The sequence below is a fragment of the Struthio camelus genome, chromosome 8, assembly GCF_040807025.1.
Source record: "Struthio camelus isolate bStrCam1 chromosome 8, bStrCam1.hap1, whole genome shotgun sequence".
Lineage (NCBI taxonomy): Eukaryota > Metazoa > Chordata > Aves > Struthioniformes > Struthionidae > Struthio > Struthio camelus.
The window spans coordinates 31,441,141-31,465,257 of NC_090949.1; the positions used below are offsets into that span (position 1 = coordinate 31,441,141).

A 24,117-nucleotide genomic window follows, 5' to 3' on the forward strand; every position below is an offset into this window, starting at 1 on the left:
TTTCTCCCTGAGATAGAAAAAGGGGTAGGAAATGGAATTTATTTTCTGCTGTAAACTGTTATAAACCAGGTGCCCTTTTCCGTTGGGCTGCTCTCCGTTATTTACTGGAGGGCAAAGGTTGATAGCGCTGCTTTAATTTTTCTTGTCGCCCTGTTCCTTTTGACTGCCATACCTTCTATAGTGCTGCTTTGAAGTTGCTGCTCTTTTGACTGCCTTACTGCCGCTCTGGCATGCGGGAACGTCTCCTTGTGGAAACTTGGCCGGAGACAAAAGTGAAAGTAAGACCTTTAAAATGGCATAGGGAGAAGTAAAGGGAAAAAAGAGAAATATAAGTGAGAAATTTAGAGAAACCGTATTCTGCTTTATGCGTCATCCATCTCTGTTTGTGGAATTGATTGGGGGGAAAAAACAAAACAATGCAACTTTGAAATAGTTTATCATTTGTCAGCTTTCATAGGTAGATAGGAGTAGTATTGCACAGAAGCAGCCTGCCGACCATGCCTCAGCCTGATCTTCGCTTGTTTTACACTGGGTAATAGCAGCATCAGGGAATGAGAGGAAGTAAAAATGAAGGATATTTGGTCTTGAGTTTTTGATGTAGGAGAAGGATTAGCAAAGATGATATCTTGTTTATATATGTTATATTTAATCTCTTGCTGCTGGTTTTAATGTTTCTTATTAAATTATTCATATGGTGAGTTGTTATGGAGTTCTCTAATCCTGAAGTGCTATTTTACAGGAGTGTTTTTTAGACAAGCTATTTTTGAAAAATTCTCTTGTTTTTTGCTGCAAGTTTTTTGTTGTTATAAGGCAGCAAGTTTAAATTATGAATAAAACAGTTCATGCTGAAATGTTTAATAATTTGTGGTTTAAAGCCCTTACCATTGCCAGGATTTTCATGTATATGGCACAAATATTACTACTGTCATATCACAAACGTTTTATAAAGCCTGCTCTTCCTTTTATTTGGCACACATTCGATAGAAACTGCCATGTACTTTATCTCGGTACAGAATGAATAGCTATTTGAGAGTCAATTTAATGTTCAGGAAAGACAGCAGACTGACAGCACTGGAGAATGAAGCTTGCTTTTGTTCATTGAGTGTGGACATATACTGTCCGTATGGATTTCTGGGTGCTGTTGTGACAGTGTATCCTAAGGTTGATTTGGAGGACTGCCAAATTGGGAGGAGCATTCCTAAATAGTAGTTTGTCTTTCTACTTGTTCTTAAAAAATAATTTAAACACATGTTAATGTGAAACTGGACTAAAGTTGCTACTTCCTTTTTATAATGCTTATTGCCCTCTCAAATTACAAATTGTTGGGTAAAAGGTAAATTACTCTTACTCCCAGTATTGCATCACTTGGGTGATCACCTTTTCTGCTTGTGAAGATTTAGCTTTCAGATGAACTGTTCAGATAATTAAAATAATTCACACGGAGTAATTGATGTGTGTTCGGAAACTTGCTAGCTCTTTCCACTCTTGTTTAAATACACCGTTTTCCTATTAATGTAAAATCATTCTATAGTATTTCTTTGTTGTTACAGTTTTTGTTCTTGCGACAGTTGGGTTGGCACCCGGAAGTATAATGATGACCTGTTAATACGTCCATTGTGCTTAGTGTCCGTGAATCTCCCATCTGATGGTTCCAGAGTGAAGACAAGTTAGGAAAGTTAAGATACCAGCATTGAAATCTAGGTTTGCATTTGTGCTAAAGCCTGGCTCAACTGGTCTAGCAACAAAGAGCCTTGCTGCAAAGGTATTCCTGCCTACTCAGAGACATCTTCTCACTGATAGCACACTGTAGTTAAGAATTGGATCCTTGCCTGTAGATGGAAGCATTTTTTAGCATCTCATCATGCTTTGAGCTTCTTCCCCAATATTTTTTACACAGTATCAAAATTGCTTCTTTTTCAGTCTCTTTCCATTCATTGTAAGCTATTCTAATTCATTTTGGTTCAGATTACTTCCATTTAATGTGGTAAACATTTTTTACATTCTTTTTTTGTGGAAGATATTTCTAATCAGATATTTTTAGAACTTTTTTTCTTCTACTTTTCATCCTCTCTCTATTCCAGGCACGTCTCTGCTTGTCAAATTTCTCTTCAATTTCTGTTTTGCTTTTGCAGTAATTGGCAGTCACCCTCTTAGAGTTCCTGAGGGAAATCATACGTGTAGGGTATAACCAAAGCAGCACCTGAGTGATATCACTGTAGGACAGGAGACAGAAAGTTCACCCATCAGCAGAAGAGAGAAAAAAATGGGAAATGCTTAAAGTAAGCAACCTGGAACAGAAGAGACACTGGGCCGCCTTCAGTTATAATGATCTTAGGTTTCCATAGGCACACTATATATATATATATATATATATATATATATATATATATATATATATATATATTCCATAGGCACACTATATATATATATATATATATATATATATATATATATATATATATATATATATATATATATATATATATATATATTGTGTGTGTGTGTGTGTGTGTATATATGTGTATATATATATATATATATATGTGTGTGTGTGTGTGTGTGTGTGTGTATATATATATATATATATATATATATATATATATTCCATAGGCACACTATATATATATATATATATATATATATATATATATATATATATATATATATATATATATATATATATATATATATATATATTCGAATGTGATGGTACCATTTCTTAGCAGAGAGTATTATTTGTGAAAATTTTAATATTCATTAGGTTATGCATGGCTATGAATATTCTTGACGATCTTTTTTAGTTATTCTTATCCTTGATTTTATTTCAATATGTTTCCCTTACATTAACTTTTTATCATAAAAAGAAATTAATTCTATTGTCAACCTACAGTTCCTTTTTTCAAGAAATAAAAACCCTACATTTAGTTTTTTAAGTGCTTTGTGTATATATATAACCTTCATATTTGTTAATGTGCTTTGATTTTTTGGATTGATCTCCGGAAGGAGAAATGGCTGCTGAGAGTAAACATGGAATTGTGCACAAAAAGCTCTAGGACCTCAAGGTAGTCTCTCTTCAGCGCTTTCTTTGGCGATTGGTCGCACTTCTTTGCATGCATGTTCTTCTGTATGGAGTGATTACAGACAAAAAAGTTATGTGGGAAGGATGGAGCAAGGAAGGTAGATCAGAATACAAACAGAGAATAATAAAGCTATACCGTTGTCCTGAATATTTCTTGCCTCGTAGGTTTATTGGCTTAAAGCATTAGTAACAGCACATCACATTTCAGCTGTAGGTTGCTACCATTTCCGATTGGTAAAGATTGAAGTTTGTGGTTGATGTCTTGTTAATGTGAAAGGCGTTTGATCATGACTCAATTGACAGGCCTTGTCATAAATCACTACCAGGATTGTCAGTAATTGATCCATCTTTTCAAAGGTGTCGTGAAAGCTGAACCATTGTCCTCCATCTGCAGGCCAGGGAGGGGACGTGTTGTTGATAGAAGTAACCTTGCCCTCCTGCCATATGTACTTCATATCCCTTTAATAATTAAAAAAAAAAACAACCCACCTTTCAATGGAATTAAATTTTCCCACAGCTTCATTTTTGCATGCCTAGGAAGCCTATCTGAAGAACCTTATAACACAATAAAGTCTATTATTTCCAAAATATCTAAATGTCCTCTTATCTTATAGAGGTAGAAATATGCATGGCATCTAAAACTTTAATTAGCATACAGGAATGGTTCTGTTGGCGTACAAAGCTGTGTGATTTTATTCTGAGTTTGGAAACAGTACTACTAGGAGTGCTAGTGTTCAGTTCATTAGTTTCCTGGAATTATTACTGTAGCTTATTTCTGAAAAGAATAATAAACAACCCTGGGAAAATTGTAGTATAACATTGAATATTGTTTTCATGCACAGAGAATTATTTTTTTTTTCAGCTCTGTTCATTCCAACAGAGTTTAGAGATTATTTTCTAAGATATGCTGCTGCTTCATCAAAGCACTAATAAATGTTTCAACTGTCTAAGAGGTAAAATATCAGCACGAGCAAACCTTGAAGTATGGATTTAATTTAACTCAGTCCTCACTCTTGTTTGGTTGTTTGTCATAAGCTAGTCCTTTCTGCTCATGGCTGTGTTGGATTCTTGAGCTATATTGACTGTTAGGATGCAGCCTGTGCAAATGAGCACCTGATCCTATAAAAACGCTGTAGTTAGGAGAACAAGATATGTTTTCTGAAGAGCCTTTTTTTCTTTGGATTCTCCCTGCTATTGAAGTTTGATGCCATGTTGTCCTTTCAAGAGAAGAAGCCTTAAGGAAGCGAGGGGAGACTAGGACTGTAGGAGGAATGATTTGAAGACAAAAACAGTTGTTTAGCTATAAAGAAATCGGTGGGAAGCTGATGAATGGAGTTTACAGAATCCTGAGGGCCATGAATTTTTGTTAAGTATCAAAGCTACTAGCTCTTTATTTTTGGAAGGCCTATTGTAGTGTAATATAATTAACTTCAGAAGCTAGCTCTATAAATTAAGCATTACAGTCAAGGTCATCAGGGATACAAGGACTGTTGGAGTTGCTGCCTCGTTCTATGGGTTTACAATTAAATGAAGAATAATTGTAGGTAGGTAGCAATGTATTTTTTTATTATCAGCCTTTTTAATCAGAATACTGGAGCGCAATAGCAGCATAGTGCATAGATCCCTGAATTAAAACCTGCAAATGTAGTCTAAATCATTTGGAGGCTTGCAGCATTTGCCAAATGTGCCTGTGCTAGCTGCAATCATGCGTTAAAAAAACATGGTTTGTGGCAGAATTACCAATTATAAAATACATGTTTATATTTTATTTTTTAGGATCAAATAGAACCCACTGATTCAGCAGAACTGGCTGGTTATGCTGCAGTCATCATGAGTAGGCACAGGGTCATTCGTTTCTTAACACATGTATAAGAGAAAAAGGTAAGAGAGAAGTTCCGTTTTAGATTATGATTCGGGGTAGGTACTTGAAATGCATATGTCTTTATGGATGTATACGTATATATATTTATATGCACACACCCCTCTACGTGTACGTACATCTTGCACACAAGACGATGGAGTATTTTTAGCATTTTGTGTGTTCATTTTTGTTATTGAGAGTAATTGCTTTGTTTTAGAGCAAGGATGTGTCTTATTTTGTGAGGGGAAGCGGACAAAATCTTCCTTCCTCAGTCTGTGCTGTTGAATCTTATCAGTTAAAGATACGGCTGTTGCTGAGCTCTCTGAACAAGCTGTTTATTACAGTAGAAATGCTTGACTTCTCCTTCTTCCCAGGAACGTATAATATAAAGGTAGCTGAAGGGAGCTGGAACCAAATGCAGAGTTGACCATTGTTTCTTGGAGTTGAAGCAAGCCATCAGGAGCGTTAGATCTCACAGCTTTGTAAAGCTGATCTTCAATTGCATGTAATCATGCTATGAGAAAATTGTATTTTTTTGGGCTATGAAGCTCAGGACGAAAGAGCAGTGTTTGTTTTCAGTCTGATTATGCCCCTTGTGATTTTCATTCTATAAGTCTTTCATATATATTTTTGATGAGGACTGTAATAATAAACTACTTGAGTATTTGCTTAGTAAAAGTTTGCTGAAATGTGTATGTTCACAATTTCACACTGAAACATAGTGATCTGCACACAGGCCAAGGTCATAAAAAGTCCTAGGATCTTATTCTGGTCCCTGACATGCTCCCTCATTTTTAGACCTTTGCCAACTATGGCGCTAACAGTTATATATTGATATTATTTCCTCTTTGTGCATTTTTCTTTATTACAATGTGGTAATGTGATCGCATGCTGGTAGTCCACTGTTAGAGTCAAGAGGGTTTGGAAACGTTAAGGCTGTCAGTTCCAGTGGTGAAAAATTCTTGAGGGTAGAGTAGAATATGCTGTACGGAGGATCGTGGTTTATATAATTCCTCATCACAGAGACCAAAGCAAATACAAGTCTTGCCACTTTGTAGGTGTGACACAAGGCCTATTTCTTTGTACTGATTGTTTCCCAAGAAGAAGCTGGCATGTGGGGCATCTGAGCTGTCTTCAGAGGCAGTCTCCAAGGTTAAGACTGTTCACAGTACCAACTAATTTTAAGGAAGTCTTTTTCTGTCCTTTCTCTCTCCATCTCTCTCCCCCCAATAATCAATTAAAGTTTATCTTATGTTAAAAGCTATAATGACTGGGATAGTAATCCTAGACATATATCAGGTATAAAGATTTGTAGATATCTCGTATGTGCTCCTTTTATATTTAGGTATTTGGGGAGAGTAGAGCATTTATGAAGACTGATTGATAAAACAGAAGTTCTTAAGCTTTGTAGATGAAGATGGTAAGCCTCTGCCATTGTATGAAATTGATAAGTGAAACACAGTCTTTTTGAATTATGCATAATTTGTGATCCAACAGGAGCTTGAAAATAATCTGATTGACAGACTGCATGATTTCATTAGCTTTTTTCTGTGAGAGACTGGAGATGACTCTACAATGGGTAAGAAGTGATCTTGGGTTCAGGACTTACTGTGCCAGTGGGTGGTGACCATTGTATTCACTTTTTAGATACAAAATAAAAAACATGTATTTTATTATTTAATATGTTTTGCTTACAGTTAGTCTTTTCTGCCTAATCGTGATGCAGGGGACTTTGAACTGTATTTTTTAAATATCAACTCATGCTTTTTACTGACTTGGTGATTTATGCCTCCTTTTCCTTGCACTGGCACAATACTGCCTTCTTCAGATTGTTCATCTGAATATATACCAATTTATAAAGTGTCCCTTTTTTGGCAGCAGACATCTAAAACAGCCACTGAAATTTCTTCACAATTTCATTATGTTTTGACCCTCATTTTTCCAAAGTTTGAGTTGTGTATTTGCTCATCTGCTTCTCTCCATGCCATGGCATGGAATAGTTGAGAATACTAAAGAGTTTCACAACTATGAACGATCATTTAAAAATGATCATTTCAACTTTTGTGTTAGGAGGAAATTCGGGACTAGTGTAATTCCAAAGAATTTGTGAATAGAGTAATTCTGTTCCATAACTGTTACAGTGATAGCTGTGAGTTATAATCAAAGTTGCCAAAGACCCGTAAAGACTAAATGTGTTTTTATTTATGTTAGATATTTAATAAAAATATTTAAAGTAAGATAGAATTCTAGACCACAGGAACAACCGCTGCCAGGTTATTGTAGTGTGCTGTGTTACAGCATTTTGTGCTTTCTTTTCCATTTTGAGTTCCTGGCTGTGCAGAAGTGAAATATTAGTTCTTAAGCTGGTTAAAATGCATTTGAGCAGCTGACAGTGTACTGGGCAAGAAACATTGCTGCTCTCTGTTATAAACATAAGCACTTATGTTGGGGAGAGGGCAGTAATGAATTTTGTGGATTTTTCTCTGTGCTTTTTGTTGAACACGGACTTCAGGAAAAGTATGTGGGGTTTCTTTATTTGTATCTTTGGTTTTGTGTATGATAATCATTTTTGGTGTTAGACCTGGGGATTTGCAGCTGACCCTTTCTTGCCATTGTTGCATGGGCAACAAGATCTCATTTTGAGTGGCTGTCAGCTCAATGATTATGAGTTCAAAATAAAAGATTTCTCTATATATCCTAGTACATCAGCAAGTGAAATAACACTAATGATGTAGGAGGTTTTCTCTTCTAATGCTGTTTATTTTGTGCATTTTAGTTTGGACTATAAGTAACCATCAGTCTCAATTTTGACCAGTTGCATTCTTGTGTGCCAGTGTTTGAGCTTCAGAATTCTTAAGATTCCAGAAATTTGTTTATACAAAGGTCTCTTTACTTAAAGTTTTTTTTTCTGAAGTAAACTATGGGAGGCAAGTTTCTATCACACTGGATGAAATTTAAACTCACAATTTCACATTTAATTGTTAGATAATACAGATTTTAATAAAATAATCATTTCACAGGGTTACTGTGTAGTATTAACCACATTGGGATTGTAAGGGAGCAGACACAAAGTTCCACGTCTTCTCTGTGTGCCCTTGCTGTTGGTAAACAGGTAGTTTCATAAGTCTGAATGTTTACATTTTTTAATGTTATAAAACAGTGCATAATGTAAAATGTAAAAGCTAAAACTCTATTGTTTGCAAAAGAGACAAAAGTCAATGACAATGGTAGTATTTATTGTCAACTTCTAACATTACTTTAGTTAGATGTAGTCTTGTTCTTGATTTATATGACAATGATAAACAAGCTAATATAGGACTAAACATAGGAATTGTTATGGGTAAACGTGGCTTAGATTCTACTTCTACCAATATGCATACGTTTGAAGCAGTTCTAAAGTAATTTTTTCAGGCTTTTAGTGGGGTTCCCAACTTGTATGAATGGTCAGATGTGAATTGCTTTTAAACTTGTGAAAGCTACGTGGAATCAAAATGCAGAGGTCCGAAGAGATATTTTAAAAGTCTATTTTCGGGAAGCGTATAATCAGCATAGCTTTCCTTCCCCATCAACTTGCTTGTCAGTAATCATTATCTTCTCTAACGTAAACAAAACGGAAAAAATCAATGCCTGTAGCCTATTTCTTGGGGCCACCCATACTGCAGAGCTTGTGTTTATGTCCTAGAGAATGCCTTGACTGGATGCCCTTTTTCAATATTAGAATGCCTGAAAATCTGTGTAGTGTTTTCAGCAGCATCGCAGTTTGACACTACTAACGCAAAACTTTGCCGATGCTTTTCAGTCTAACAATACCTACACTGAAAAATTCTGTTTGCATCAAGGACCTTAGTAGGACTTTTCCTAGGAGTCATTATTCTCATTTTCATAAAGTGTTAGCTTGGACTGTTACCGTATTATAATGTAAATTAAATATAGGACAAGTTAATGTGAAATTAGATGGCATTTTGCTTAAAACAGTCTTGCTGTAGCGAGCTAATTTTGGTTAGTCATGTTTAGAATTTTTTTTCCAAGCAAAATATTAATTGGGACAGAGTCTAATGAGCTTCTCAATATTAGATACTTAGAGCTGGTAAAGATGCTTCCCATCACAGTATTGAAATGAGGAGGAGGAAAAGGTGCAAGAGAACCTCCAAACTCTTGCAAGCTGGATGTAGTCTGAATGATTTAGTGCGTGTAGGTACGAGGAGAAGCATCTCCTTTTTAAAATGAATTTGGTTTAATTGGGATGTATGTAGTAAATGTAATTGCTTGTTTCAGTTAAAATGCTATGGAAGACTTTTAATACAATTACTTGGTGGGCAGATTGGGTAGCTCGGACAGGATATACAGTAGGGGTCTAGGGGATCTAAGAATACAGTCTATGAGTTAGAGGTCAGATCCTGACCCTACCTTCTTCAGAAAGGCAAATATAGTAGAGAATGAAAAATGTTGAGTGCTGGTGGGGTTTTTTGTTTTTAGATTTTTGAAATGCAGCCTTTGATCAAGATAGCTATCCTTATAATCTGGGCATCGGTGTACAGTAAGGGATGTGGCTGATCATCTAGCTATTTTCCTTGCAGAAGGAGTAATCTTGCATCCTGTAACGGAGGGTGAATTACAGTTGGACAAATCTGGGAGGTTGTAAGGTCACTACTCTAGTTTATCTTTGAATTTCTTTTTAAAATGGCCTTTTTGGTGCTTATTGCAATTAATAACTTACCGTTATTACACTCATTTTCTTTAAAGTTGACTTTCTACATATATCTTCAAAACATAAAATAAATCTGATTACATCAAGTAGTGATATATTCACGTTGTAACGTGACTTCCTTTTAAAAATGCCATATGACAAATTTGAGGTCAACCCTAAAAGCCTGAACTCTGCGTTTCATGACATTTTAATGCTTTTTTGTTTCTTTTTTTTGTTTGTTTGCTTTGTTTTGTCCTGATAAGCTGGTCTTGGACAGCTGTTGCCCACAACGAACACAAAGCAGTATTTAACATTGTAATAGTTGAGATAATGCTGGTCAGCGTTTTCCTCAAGTCTGACTATTTTAAGAATAATGTTAAAGTAAAATACAGCTTTAAATTGGAAACTTCCTCCGACTTGTTTCTCATATCTGTTGTTTCTGTAGTATAAAAGACTAGGTTTTCAGTTGAGCTGGAGTCTAACTGTCAGGTCTAACACTGTTTCTTACTGCAAAACGAGGTTCTCACCCTCTCCTCCTCCTTTCCCTTATTTCACAACATTGAAAGCCAACTCTGAAGAGAATGAGGCTGTTTTGGATGATGTTCAGAGAACAGATCAAATCAAGGTCTCTCTTTATGGTATCTAGGTTATGGCACACATTTCCCAGTGAAAATATCTTCATTGGCAGTGAGTGTTTTTAGAAAAGAGATCAGAGCATCTTGTTGCTGGAAGCCGTTGGTAGCAAAAAGGTTGTGTTCTTACAATTAGTTAGGGCTTAAATGTTATTTATTATGCGAAGTCGTAGAAGGCTATTTAAGGACTTAGATTTTTCATTTCTCCCTGTGGTCTTCCTTTCTAGCCCGAGAATATTTTCCTTTGATGAGACTGTTTATCTCTGGGCCTTTTGGTAGATTTCCCGTGCCTGCCTTTCAGGAAGACAGGGATTATTAAGGCAGGCACTTTAAGAGCTAGCAGAATTCAAGTAATACCCAGTACCTCTTCTAACAACTTTACAAGTATAAACCCTTGAAGCATCTCTCGGAAATGAGGAGTGACGCAGAATACCACTAGCCTAGTATATGTTTCAGAAAACAGAAGCACAGGGAGTTAAACCTTCTTCAAAGCCACATGAGCTAATCAGTGGTAGAATGAAACTGATAGCTGGATCTTCAGATTGTTGGGTAGTTAACTTTCTAGTGCTCTGGACAATGACGTTTTTGACCGATATTGGAGCAATTTTGCTCTCACCATTATGGTGATTCTTGTGGTTAGATGCATTAATGTGGCAATACAAGGAAGGTTGCACTGCCATCATCGTCATTTGGTACCTGAAACATCTTAAAGGCTATTGCTGGCTTTGATTACAGTTCTGTTTAAATGCGTAGATGAAGGTCAGTGTTTTTCTTGAATGTAAGAAGTTGAGACAAGGCCTTGAAATGCTTAAAGTAGCATTGATAATGAGCAATGAGGGCAAAGGCATGTGATTGAGTTTGACGTTTTCAGTGCAATATATTTAAATATATCCTTGCTCATCACTTACAGTGACAGTGCTTTAGTAACTACTGATGAAAATTCTTCCTCTCCCCTCCCTCCCTATTTATTGTGGTGGAAAAAAACGCAGCAGTCTATATAAAAGGAAAAAGTGCATTGATATGTAATGAAAATAAAAGCTTAAGATAAAGAGAATAGTGGAATGTTTCCTATGTAGGTTGCAATTTTGCAGGTCCTAAGCCAACATTGCATAAGAAAGGACTATATGACTTTCATTTTTGTTATGTTGCCCTAAATAGAAGTTTCTAAACAGTCAGGAAGTTTCTAAATTGCAGAAATCAATTTGAAGTACTCTCTGTACATATCTTTCTCCTAAATCCTGAAGACAAATCTCACTTTACTTGTATTTTGGCCTCTCAGAAAGACCTGTCACATTAAATGGAAAATGCACTGAATTAAGCATAAGGAAAGATGTGCATATATTGTTTTGAAAGTTCTGTGGTGTGGAATACGTTGTGCTTGGAAGTGACACAGGTTAGTATTGGTATTCTTTTCATTCATCTGATTTGGGCATTTTCTGTTGCTCTGACAGCCAGCGTGTAAAAATGAACCTGTGTCCTCCAAATGTTAACAATGTTGTTGCTTCAGATCCTAGTTCACATCAACACATTTAAGTTTTAATTTGTATATATGGCAGAATTTTAAAAAAGAGGTTCTATTGCAAGTGTTTGCAAATATCTTGATCTTAAAAAAAATTTTTTACTTAAATTTTAACTTTTTTTTGGACGTAAATATCAACTTTGCAGACTGTAAACAGTAAAATCCAAAGTGAGTTTGGGGAAGTTGTTAATCTGAATTTAGCAAGTTTAAGCATACAAATGATGTTTATTCCTGGGAAATGCTTTTGATTTATGCATGCAATATATTTACATTTTGGCTTACAAAGGAATCTCCCCCCCCCCACCCCCTTTAAATCAGGGTATTATGTAGTGGAACCCTTCTAAATGAAGTTTAGCTGAAGTTTAGCTGTCTGATTGTAATTTGATCTCTCTTTGGCAGGTTCAGACAAGAATCTGATGGTCTTTCCCTGACAAATGGAGAACTATTTCCAAGCAGAGGCATATAACCTCGATAAGGTTTTAGATGAATTTGAGCAAAACGAAGGTGAGTCATTTTGAACAAAATTGTAGGTGCACATTAGATGTACTCTACGGAGAACACCATTGCTAAGGGAGAGAGATCTGTAACACCCTTTTTGGTTTTGAGTTGCAAATTGATCTCAGAACTTGCAAAAACCATCTGGTGACTTTGTATGATGCATCTTCTGTGTTTGTTAGTAGTGCTCTTCTCATTCTGTTTCTGTTTATCTTGTTTACTTTTTTAATTTGTTTCTCACTCTTTTCGCAGAAGATCTTCCGTAGACTTTGTAAAGAGGGGTTTTATGGAGCTTAATCTCAGTGGCAATATTTTTATGACTTATTTTTAACAATTCAGGCAAAATAGATTTATTTTAAGCTTCTTTTGCAGTTTGGGGAGACTTTAGCGTAGAAATGTTTTATTAGGTCACATAAATCATAAAATGAAAGTTACCATATTCAAAGTATAAATGCTTAGTCTGATTGCAGCTTCAGTGCTGTCAAGGAGGTTCAAAATTGTGTGGGAATCGCAGGGTTTTTAAGCCTTTTTAGCTGTCTAAAGTATATTAATTGATACTTTAAAATTAACTGTGCAAATTGAACTTGTTATACTAATTGGTGTAACTCTAAAGTTCTTGAGTTCCAGATACCTCATACAATAATGGTTCATCAAGGATGGGTTAGTTTTGTAAGATGTGTTTTACTGTTGTACCTGTATTTGAACATCTATACATCTGTATTTGGGTCATTTTAATGTAACAGAGTTAATAGAATCTATAGACTTAACAGGACAGTAAGCTCTCTGAAAATAGAGGAATCGCATCAGTTTGACATAACGTGTTCATTACTGGCTTAATTTTTCAGATGCCGCTGTTTCACCTACACTGTTGGGTGCAAAGTGGAATCAGATTCTAGATCCCCCTTCTCGTCGTCTGTCGTTTAACCCGACCGTGGCCAATGTGAATGAAGCTACCGCTCCTGATGAATGTCAACAGAGATTAAAGTCTTTCTCCCTGTCTCATTCAGTGGCCACACCAACAGGAGGAGGGGTTCCCTGTGCTAATGGAAAAGATTTTAATATAAGCTCAGAAACCCCAGCCATGTGGATTGATGATCAGGCAGCAGCAGATGATCAGTTAATTAAGAGGAATAACAATCAGGATGATCAGTGTAACGCTGCGGAAACAAGAGAAAAGAAATGTGGAAATATAGCTTGCTTGCCAGAAGAAAAAAATGTACTAGTGGTGGCAGTCATGCATAACTGTGACAGAAGAACACTACAACGTGGTGATTTGCTGGATTGTAAAAATTACAACAGTCAGTCCCTAATGGACACTATTAGCTTTACACTGGATAATGAAAACCGACAGAGTGATCAGTTTTGTGTTACTGTAAATGGATCAACTGAAAAAGATACAGATACAGAAAAGCAAGTAAATCGGCTCTGTGCTGAAGGTGACTCTATTAGTCGTTTGATTAATGCTTCATCTGAAAGCCAGTCCATTGCATGCCCCTCCTCTCGATTAAAGGATGATTTTAATATGAGTAGAGATTCACTGTTTTCAGAAGCTACAACTGCAGGGATTAATGCAGTGACTCTATTGCAGAGACCAGCTGATGGTGCCATTAAAACGCAAGAAAATTGTGTATCAGTTGAAAATGTTACTAGTAAAGCCATTACTCAGCGAGTCGATCTAGAAGCTAAAAACTCTTCTTGTTCAAGTAATGAAAGCTTAATTGTAGAAGCAGTAGAAGAGCAAACATCCCAACAACTTCCATCCAGGCTACCTGGGCTCACCGAATCTTGTCAACCTAATGTGGCTGGAAGTGGCAATTACAAGGAACATGTTGCAGAACATTCTGCCTCTGAGGATGTTAGTGGCATTGAAAGTGAAGTCAGGGAACGTGATAAAAATCTTGGCACAACTGAATTGCTCAGCATAGCCGAGTGTTACCCTGAATCTCAGGAGATGACTAATTGGGAACTGACTAAATTGAATGAGGTGAATAATAAGCAAACTCTAGGAGAGAATGAAAGACTTCTGCAGACAAAACAGCCTGATGAGGCGTGTAGTAATAGTAGAGAAGGTGGAGATGGGATGATGGAGGCAGGCATGGACTTAAAAGGAACTGGTATAGATGAGCTTGAAGGGCCCAGTCTCTCTGATGTTATGGGTACATCAGCAGCAAGCTCTTTGTCTAATGGTTGTGATTCCTATGGAATGCAGAACCAAGTTGTTGCTCATATTCCAAAGACTTTACCCTCCAAGGAAGACTCGGTAACAGAGGAGAAGGAGATAGAGGAGAGCAAGTCAGAATGTTACGCTAACGTTTATGAACAGAGAGGAAATGAGACCACAGAGGGGAGTGGTCTTGTTTTAAGCAGTACTGGTGACCAAATGAAAAAAAATTATTTACATAACCTCTGTAGTCAGGTCTCATCCATGCAAGGGCAAACATCACCAAAACCAGTGACTAATCTGCAATGTATTAGCGTTCCTTTTGGTGGGGCAAGACCTAAACAGCCTACAAATCTTAAACTGCAGATTCCGAAGCCATTATCGGACCACTTACAAAATGATCTCGTTCCCCCAAACTGTGGAGGTAATAGTAAAAACAAAAATGTCTTTGGTAAGGCTCAATTAGGGGATACCTTGACAGCAGACGTGTTTCCTAGTGAGACATCTTTAAATGCCTCTATTACTGATACTAACGGGGAACATTTGGAAGAGTATGAATCTGGAGTCTCTAGTAGTCCGTGCCTTGCAGTAGCCCCAGATAGTCCAGATAACGATCTCAGAGCTGGTCAGTTTGGAGCTGCATCCAGAAAGCCTTTTACAACTTTGGGTGAGGTGGCTCCAATTTGGGTTCCGGACTCTCAAGCACCAAACTGCATGAAATGCGAGGCCAGATTTACATTCACCAAAAGAAGGCATCATTGCAGAGCTTGTGGGAAGGTAAGTGCATGCTCTGTGATAAAGCCTGAGGCGTGCTTTCATTTCTGATACTGAAAAAAAATCAAATCAGAGAACTTGCTAAGCCGCTGGCTGCAGCTACCTGTGACATCTCTTCCTAAAATGCTGGATTTGATTAGTTAAGGAAAAAAAAAAGTTTCTAAGCTCTAATCCATTTGGGGTTCTAGTAGAAAGCAACTTTTGGTTATTCATCACTGTAAGAATGATTATCCTGTAAGGTCAGGGAATTAGCTGATTGCAACCTTTAACATGCATTGGATTCATGTAGAACTGCTATCAAACAGCTAAGTGCAGGAAACTAATTTGCAGAAATTACTGCATCAATAATCCCATTAAAGATACTGGAACGAATTGATGGGAATTGGAAGTGAGCTACTGAATTGCTGGCGTTCCTGCTGGTTTACGTGGCTGACCAAGTTTGTTCTTTTAAGTCTTCTTTTCTAGTTTTTCTCATATTGCTTACACTACTTTAATGAATATATCTTTGCTTCTGAGGAAAAAAAAATGTAGTAAATCCTCTGTAATCTGACAAACACACGATAAGAAATTTTGTAAGAAAGACAATGAAAGCATAATTTCTTTATCGTTTTATGTTGTGTAAGAAATGTTGTTGACAATTTTTTTTTGTTGGTTTTGAAAAATTTCCATACGTGCCCTCTAGGTCAACACTAATTCATATGTGGCAAGTTTATGGTAAACAGTTAGATTATAACGTATTTGTAAATATCTTGTTATTGAAATACAGGTCAGTGGTACATGGGAAATAGAAACTTAAGGAAAAAATATGATTAGTCAAACGAGAAAAATTAAAACTCTTGTCAAGTAGATATTCATGAATAATTTTAAGATAAAAAGAAATATTAAAACCCACTAAAAATTAGAGTAAAAGTAACTTTGGTTCGTTTAGGCCCTATCCAAAGGTTTCTGAAGTTGATTGAAAGACCTCCTGGCTCCTATGGGCAAGATCTTTAGCTACCAGAAGAGTGCAGGGAAGCAGGACGACTTGAACAAAGGACCTAAAAGAAGCAATGTGTCTGGAAAGCTCACACTCTTATGCCACCTGTTTCTGGAAGGAGCCTAGCAGAAAACATTGGCTTGCTCCTCTGTAATGGACTACGTATGTCTGCCATTTGCCCTTTAGTAACCAAAATGCATAGCACTCAATCTCTTCACTGCATCGCCAGTTAAGTAGATTTTATTCAAATTTGATTTTGAGACGTTCTGAAAAAATCTTTCCCAGAATATTGACTGGTAAATACATGTTCGTTAAGCACTGGTTAAGGAGTTCCAGTTGCTTGCTTCTGCCCATCCTGTTGCAGGTTGCAGTGGAAGGTATGATGTGGAACTAGTAACCGCAGGAGATCACTATGTATCGCAAGAAGTTATATGCCTACCTTTTCTGCGTGTTTCAGTTAATATCAAAGGGCTCGATCCTGTTCTCATTGCAGTTGAGGAGAATCTAAGGCATTTCAGTTAAAGGAATTATGTCCATCATTGGTATTTTATTTTAGCTTCAACCTGTTAAATTATACTGTCAGTTATTTAGGTCATGCTTTTGATTTGTATGAGCTTAACGAATACGACTACGAACTCCATTTACAGTTATATTTTCTGTTCATTTCTGTGCTTTAAATAAGTCCATTGCTTGTATTTAATTGTTTCCCTGCCATGACTGAAGCCCTGAATTGCAAAAATAAGCAGGAAAGAGAAAGAACTGTAGAGCAGAATGGACATGAACAGTTACAGCAAGGCCAAGAAATGCAGTTTGTTTGTTTTAATTATTGAAAACAAGCCTTGAAAAGAGTAAGACTGTTTCTCTGCAGCATTCTTTCGGATAATGTGTAGGGATTGGATAAAATAAAAGCTGCTTCTGCTCTGGAGACAAATAAATGCTTCTCAGGTGTGAAAAATACCCATATTAGTATTTAATATTCTCAGAATTTTCTTAGAATAATCCTCGGAAGGTCTTGTTGCTGGAAGCTTTTGTTAGCGACTGTTGTCAGGACTAAACTTGCACATGTGCAGTCAAAAGATGCTGCAGAGAATTCTGCGATAATTCTTTTTTATGCCTTTTTATGCTTTTTTCTCGTTTAAAAAAAAAAAAGGCACTCATTAATAAACACTAAGAATCAGTGCAAGTCAAATAATACTCAGCACTTACTGCAAAGTGCTTTACAACATTTAATTCCTGAACGTTTCTGGGAGGAAGGAAACCAAGGGCTTTGACAGGCAAGCTCTCATGAATTTAGCTGTAGTGGTTTAAGATATAACTATTCTCTATTGCCTGCTCTTGCTCTCTGGTTACGATAACCATCCCCAAGCAAGTCGGCCTGACCGTGTGCCTGCGACGTAGGTAATTACTGACTCACAGTGACACTTCCACTGTTTCTATCAAACGTGTGAACCTCTGGTAAAGGACTGTCTTCAGCGCTTGCAGTTTACTTATTTGCAGGTGAATGGCAGAAATCATGGGAGTAAAGATTTTTCAACACAATCTTTAGCACAGCAGTTTCTTTTTAAGTGTTATTAGCATCATGATAAAACCTTGTAGTAGGGGTGAATATCTCTGTTTCATTTGGGAATGAAAACTGCATTTAAAAATAGTTGAGTGGCACCTGGGAAGTCTGTCTCTGTTTTTAATTTCAGGATAGTAATTGCAAAATTAATGGAAGATATGAACCTCAGGGGAATGGTAGAAATTAACACGTTTACAATGAAATTTGGTTTAAAATTAAGAACCTGAAGAATATCTATGAACATATTCATACATTTTACTATATGTATATGTTTCCCATTGTCAGATGAAACAGCCACACTTGACAGGAAAACCAGAAAATTTGTATGTCATCTTTTTACTGCCAGCCCAAACTCTACTTTTGTCACTCAACTGTAAGAAAAAAACCCCGATGCCCTAACAGCTAATCGTTTAACAGCCCCCAGTCAAGCCAAAAACCTTAGTACCATGAGAACTTGCTGTGGCATTTTTTCTATAAGCAGGAGGTACTGAGATAAATGACTTGGTGACTGCTAAGAGCAAGGAGTGAATTGTCCGTTGTGCTGGATTATGTGCTTCCTCTGCGTTCTTCAGAGGAGGTATAGATGTTCTGTCCGTGTGTTCATTTTCTCTTTTAATGTGTAGATCATTGTACTCTGGAGCCTTGCTGAACGCACAGTGTGGTGTTTGTCAGAGGGTCCTAAATTACACGTTCATTATTTTAGTCTAACCGTATTCAGTTATGGTAGAAGACATTGATTTTTTCCGTGTTCAGTACTGAGCTTTCAGCTGGAAGTTTCTCCCAGAGAAATGAAATCGAGGAAAATATGTCTAAAATGTGTTGTAATGTTGTTAGTAATAGTCCTTAGAATCCAGTGTATTGGATTAGAGTGTAAATACAGAAATGAGATTTTTAAAGGAAATTTGCTGGGATTTTTTAAATATAGGTTTTCAAACATGTGGAACTTTTTTTTTTTTTTTTTAAACATGGAAATGCTAGTATATCCACACTTACATTTTTGTTTCTAAAATGCTTGACGTAATTAGGAAATACTAAAATTGCCTGAGGTGAGACATGGTGAGCTTTTTCTTCACGTTTGATTCTGAGCTATCGCGGTGAACTCAGAGCTTACTTTATGTGTTTTTCAAACGCTTGCAACTAAGGGTCTGTGAAGGTAACAGTCTGCAAAGCGGTCTTAACTTGGTGGGGTTTTTAACTTGTCTGAAATTTAGTTAAGCTTATTAAGTTTACTTAAGCTTGCTTTTTATATGAGGAGCCTATGTAGTTGGTTGTTTACGATATAGAAATATTGGAAGTAATAAAGGAGTAATTTTTTGAATTAATGAAGACTCCTAGATCATCACAACACATGGTTAATTGTACATACAAAATCCAACTCAAACTACAATTTGAAATTCTTTCTTGAAATCTGAGCTCATTTATAATGGAGCTGCTGGTGTTTCTGAAGTTCCTGAGAGGGATCTTACCTCTCTGCATGAAATGGGTGCTCATCAGTGTCCTCATGTGTCATCTGGAAGCAGCCCTGAGGAAACACTGGGTTGTTGTTTTAATTATTATTTACAACAAATAAGAAACCATTAGGACACCCTGATTTGTCTGTTCTGCAGGATTTCGAGATTGCAAGTGCTGTTGTAGGATTGTGTCTGCATGCAAGCGTTTGCTTTGGTGCGCAAGCCGCGCTCGTGTTTTATGGTTTTGCTTGTGCCGAGGAAGCCTCAGCCCTGTTTCCTGCCCTGGTTAGAGCCGCTTCAGGCGAGAAGCGCTGGCGGTGCAAATGCACCTCGGCAGCAGGTCCCCCGGGGGGTTTTGCACCGTGTTCCCCCTTAACAGCCAGTATGCGTAAAGTGCAGCTCCTGATTTCTCTCTAGCGTTGTGATGCTGTAGTGTTTGTAATCATGGAAATACGAGCTTTCTTTTATAAACGGAGCAAGGCTTTCTTGCAGTACGAATGTCATTCAGCTTCTTAAACTATCTTGTTTTATACATGGAATATTTAGAAGCACTTCTGATGTATCGCTATTCACTTAAGTGAGAAATAGCTCGGTGTCTGTGAAGAGATTAAATAGTTACTGAGTTGCTAATGTAGATGGATTGCCCTGCTGCAAATAAAAATGACTTGTTTGAATTGATTTGTGCCACACTGACCTCTTATGTAGAGCAAACTTGCACATTTATACATAGCTGACTCTAGAAAGTCGTCTTGCTTTTTCTAAGCCTGGAGTTAATTCCTAAATTGTTAATTTTATGAGGGATTATAATGTGGTACGAATTAATTAACCCATTGTCATTTATGCCAAACATACATTTTAGAAATACCTCTGTGTAGTATCAGGAAGACATGCCTTTGTGTGGTGCACGTAACACTGCTACAGCGAGATTAGCAGGAAAGTAAGTGGCACTGGGCATGCATTAGTCACTGTGACTTTAATGAGAAAAGACTGAACATTTACATCCTTACTTAGGATGTCTAGAGCTCTGCAGATATTCTCTTGTCTGAATTCATCTGTTTGTCACATTTTTTGAATTACGCTATTTTTTTTTTTCTCTTGGGTTCCAGGTTTTTTGTGCAGCATGCTGCAGCCTGAAATGCAAGTTGCTGTACATGGACCGAAAGGAAGCTAGAGTGTGTGTAATCTGCCATTCAGTCCTAATGAATGGTAAGTGGAAGGAGACTCTGAAACGCAGGGCTTCACTGGCTCTGTGGTGAGCTGCAGTGGTGATTTCTTCCTTTTATTTTTCCTTTGGCCTGCTCAAAATACTCTGTTTGTATGGGCAAGTGTTTAACATGGCAAAGGCCCTTGGGAAACGTGCTTGGAATCCCTGTGGAGACTGGGGGTTCCTAAACTGAATGTGATTAACGAAAGGTGAAAACCGGTAAGGTTGCAATGAGTTTGAAAGCTTTCATTTGTGAATGCTATTCTGCAGGATTGCAGAAATTGTGGGTTTGGGTTTGGGTTTTTTTTTTTTTTTTTTTAAATTCAGGAGGCTACCGGAAGCACTCTCCTCTGTCCTTTGATGTCTGCGTGGATAACCTCTTACATGCTTTTATCGGGTACCAAAGAGAAGAATTGTGCAGTTATGCCTGCTCTAGACTACGCACTATAGAGGAATGGGGAAGTAGTATTTATCCACAAAATAATCCAGCTGTTCTTGCTGCTAACTCCTGAGCTCCATGGTGCTAGAGGAGGAAGTCTCATCTAAAAAGAGAGTCTCTAAAAAGACTCTGAGAACTGAGTTCTCATCCTTGCTTGGCCATTTTACTGGATCAAACCCAGCATGATGTCATGGCTAAAAAGCTAAGGTGTAGATGGGACATAGGATGAGAGAAGTAAGAGGTAGTTACAAAGGTAACAAGTAGAATAAACAAAAGCAATATTAGCTATGCTCGGCATGAGGAAAGGCTGTATTTCGTTTAAACCGAAGGGCCACTGGATCTCTTTAGTATTTTATCCTTTGTAGTGTTAACGGTTTAGATATGGGGTATAAATCCGGGCAAACCTAGAGTATTCTTCCCCCTATGTCCTCAGGCTTCTGAATGTTTTAAGGACTTCCTGAGCTGGCAGTTACATTTGGGTAATTATGCTGTCCAGTTGACTTATTTTCCATGACACTGAGGCAGCTGTTACTGAAAGACCCAACGTTCAGTTTTTATGTCTGCGGTTCACAAGATACAAAAATTGGATTAGGTTGACAGAGGACCCACACGAATGCTTAAATCATGAGAAAACGTGTCTCGTCATGAGAAATTCGAGGCGCTCCATCTTTGGTTTATTAATGGTAAGATGAAGAGGTGACTGGATCTTGGTGTACAAGTATGTATCCGGATAACTGCAACTTGATGACAGAAGTTTCTTTGGTTGCAGCAGAAGGTCTGACAGGTGCATTCCAACGTGCCTTGGGTAGAATGAGAAGTCAGACAAATTCGCCTTCGAAACACAAACTTCCAGCCTTTAGGATGACTATGCTATTAACTACTGGGGAGTTAGCGTGGAACTTCTGCGGCTGCAAATGTTTAGATAAAGTTTGAAGGCTTTGCAATAAGATGGCTGCTATGGTTTAACCAAGAGTTAAATAGGAAAATTTCTGTTGTATGTTGGAGTTCAGACAAGATAGATGGTGGTATCTTTACATCTTATTTTATAATAGAGTATTTGGGGTGCTGTTTTCAGATCTGTTAATTTTTGTGAACGTCTAGCTTAACTCAGAAGTCCATAGGTTTATTTTTCTCCAAAGAAGTTCAGTATAGGTGCAGGTTCAGTTGAAAATAACTGAGTGCTTAGTCTTGAGATGAGCATCCAAAATTAGTAGACAATTTCTGTTACTAAACAGGAGTAATTCTTTTCTGTCTCAAAAAAGATTAAAGCTTAATAAGACAATCTTTGTGCAGTGCTTGGAAAAAAGAAGTGGTAGGTTTTAATTATTAATAGTTCTTCACTGTAGCCAAATATGTAAGGTGGCAGAACGTTGTAGATTGTAATATCAAAGAATTAAGACTGAGTCTTGAAGATGACACTGTTGAAGGGCCTTTAAAATGCTACATTTTGAGATGGAGAAGGTAGCACATTTCAAGGTGTTCAAGAACAAGGAAGTGTACGCACACCTGGCAAAAGACAGCTGGCTCCTTTTGTGGTGAGTAGGATTTGTTTTCAGTTGGGGGAGAGGAGGCATCTGAAAATATTTCAGTGAAACCAAAAGTGTTCTTGTAAAAAGGCATAATAAAATTGATTGTGTTATAATGATTTCCTTTTAAAAGCCTTTCTGTCTCGTTGCCAGCATGGATACACATTAATGGCAGTGAGCAGTGCCACCACCGCTTGGTTTTATTGTAGGGAGAGTGCTGCTTGCATACTTAGGTGTATTTGCCTGTGAGCTACCTCTGTTTCTGTGCCTGCTGCAGTGCTTTGCAGTGATGCTTTCTGTTGCTGGTTAGTTACCCTGTAGCCTGATCATGTCGAATCCCTCCTGATCCAGGCAGTTTCTTTGTAGGTTCAGATTTTTTTTCACTGAGTGCAGCAGGATAAGCATTACTCTTTGCACGGATTTGCAAATGGGGGTAGGAATTATACTTTAAAAACAATTATTTGATTTGGATGAAATATTCAGCTTCAAGTTTGCGTTTCACTTTTTTGTGTGTGCGTGTTTTCTGGCGCTTGTCCATGGACAGGCTATGTGCTTAATAAGTTTCCACGCTGCTTTTGCTGTACTTTCAATTGATAGGTATGCTGAGTTGGCACTTTGCTTGATTGAGGGAAGACTTTAAAAATGTTCTTTTACCTTCCTATGAAAATTCTAATAAAGGGATCCTAGAGATGTAACTTTTATTTGTGCGTTTTTAACTCTTTCTTCTTTCAAGACCTATACTCTTAAGAGGGTGCAGAATTGCTGTTTAAAACACTTGAATTTAATTAATCCCTCTTCTCAAAAGGAAATGTCAATGCCTTTGTCGTGACAGGTATTTCACTCTGTTGGTGCTGCAGGTCGGTGGGAGGAGGAGGGAGGGGGTTATGTCCTGCTGTGTTCCGTTTGTTACTTCAGTCTTGTTATGCTTTCCATGGCTTTCTGGCGATTCGTAGCCAAAGGAAGCCAAATATGTACGTGATTTATTCAGATTTTCTTAGCTGTTCTGAAAAGGGCTCAGGTGGCAGGATACCTGCGCCCGATTAGAGGAATGCTTTATTTGTAACATGCGCATAAGCTTGAAGGTGTAAGTTTCCTGGTACCTTGCATAGCTACAGGCCTTTCTTAAAGTTGCAAAAGAAATAGCATCTCTGTGGTGGATGTTGTTGACAGAGAAGTTGTAATGTGACGTAGTTTGGGCAGTAGGATTAAGGCTCAAGTCGTGTCTTCAGAAATTAATAGCGTGAGCTTTTTTATAATTAGGAATATAAGTTGTTGGTGTGTACTGATGTGCCTTGGATATAAACAAATGCAAGGTGCTTTTCTCGTGCAGAGAAGAGAAACCTGCTCAATTGTCCGGTAGTTTATCAAACATTCGCAATAGGAACTAAAGCGTTGCTTGGTAGGCTCTTATAGAATACAGCGGTGGTAAACATATAAGAATTGAGTGTTTTAAATTAAATCTTTGAAGAGGAAACAAAATGAGGGATGAGGAACTAAGCACTATTCAGGTCAAAGTTCGTTGTTATCAATTTCAGAAATTTCAAAACGAGGTGATATTTTTACTGCGTAGCATCAGTGCTCTTTCTGCGTGCATTTTCACTGTGCATTTTGTTCTTTAACAGTTTCCTGGGCTTTTAAATGAAGGAAGAGAGATGGCCCTTGGAAGGTGGCAGAGCTCAGAGCTCAGTGGCGGAGAACTTAGCACAGTTTTATGGAGTGTTAGGCACGTTCCTCTGTGCTCATGTTGCTTGT

The 24,117-nt window shown here is 37.4% G+C and overlaps 1 protein-coding gene across 5 annotated transcripts in view; it reads left to right on the forward strand.

Moving 5' to 3' along the window:
* ZFYVE9 (zinc finger FYVE-type containing 9) overlaps nt 1–24,117 on the forward strand; it is a 63,084-nt gene that overhangs the window by 11,609 nt on the left and 27,358 nt on the right. The window contains exons 2-7 of one of the 5 annotated variants that reach the window (XM_068953134.1): nt 4,856–4,960; nt 6,438–6,519; nt 11,539–11,652; nt 12,178–12,282; nt 13,119–15,211; nt 20,303–20,402. In XM_068953134.1, the coding sequence (XP_068809235.1) occupies nt 12,213–12,282; nt 13,119–15,211; nt 20,303–20,402 (2,263 nt within the window). In that variant the 5' untranslated portion in view covers nt 4,856–4,960; nt 6,438–6,519; nt 11,539–11,652; nt 12,178–12,212. The remainder of the gene's footprint in view (nt 1–4,855; nt 4,961–6,437; nt 6,520–11,538; nt 11,653–12,177; nt 12,283–13,118; nt 15,212–20,302; nt 20,403–24,117) is intronic. The other 4 variants (XM_068953133.1, XM_068953136.1, XM_068953132.1 and 1 more) reach the window with 4 other exon arrangements.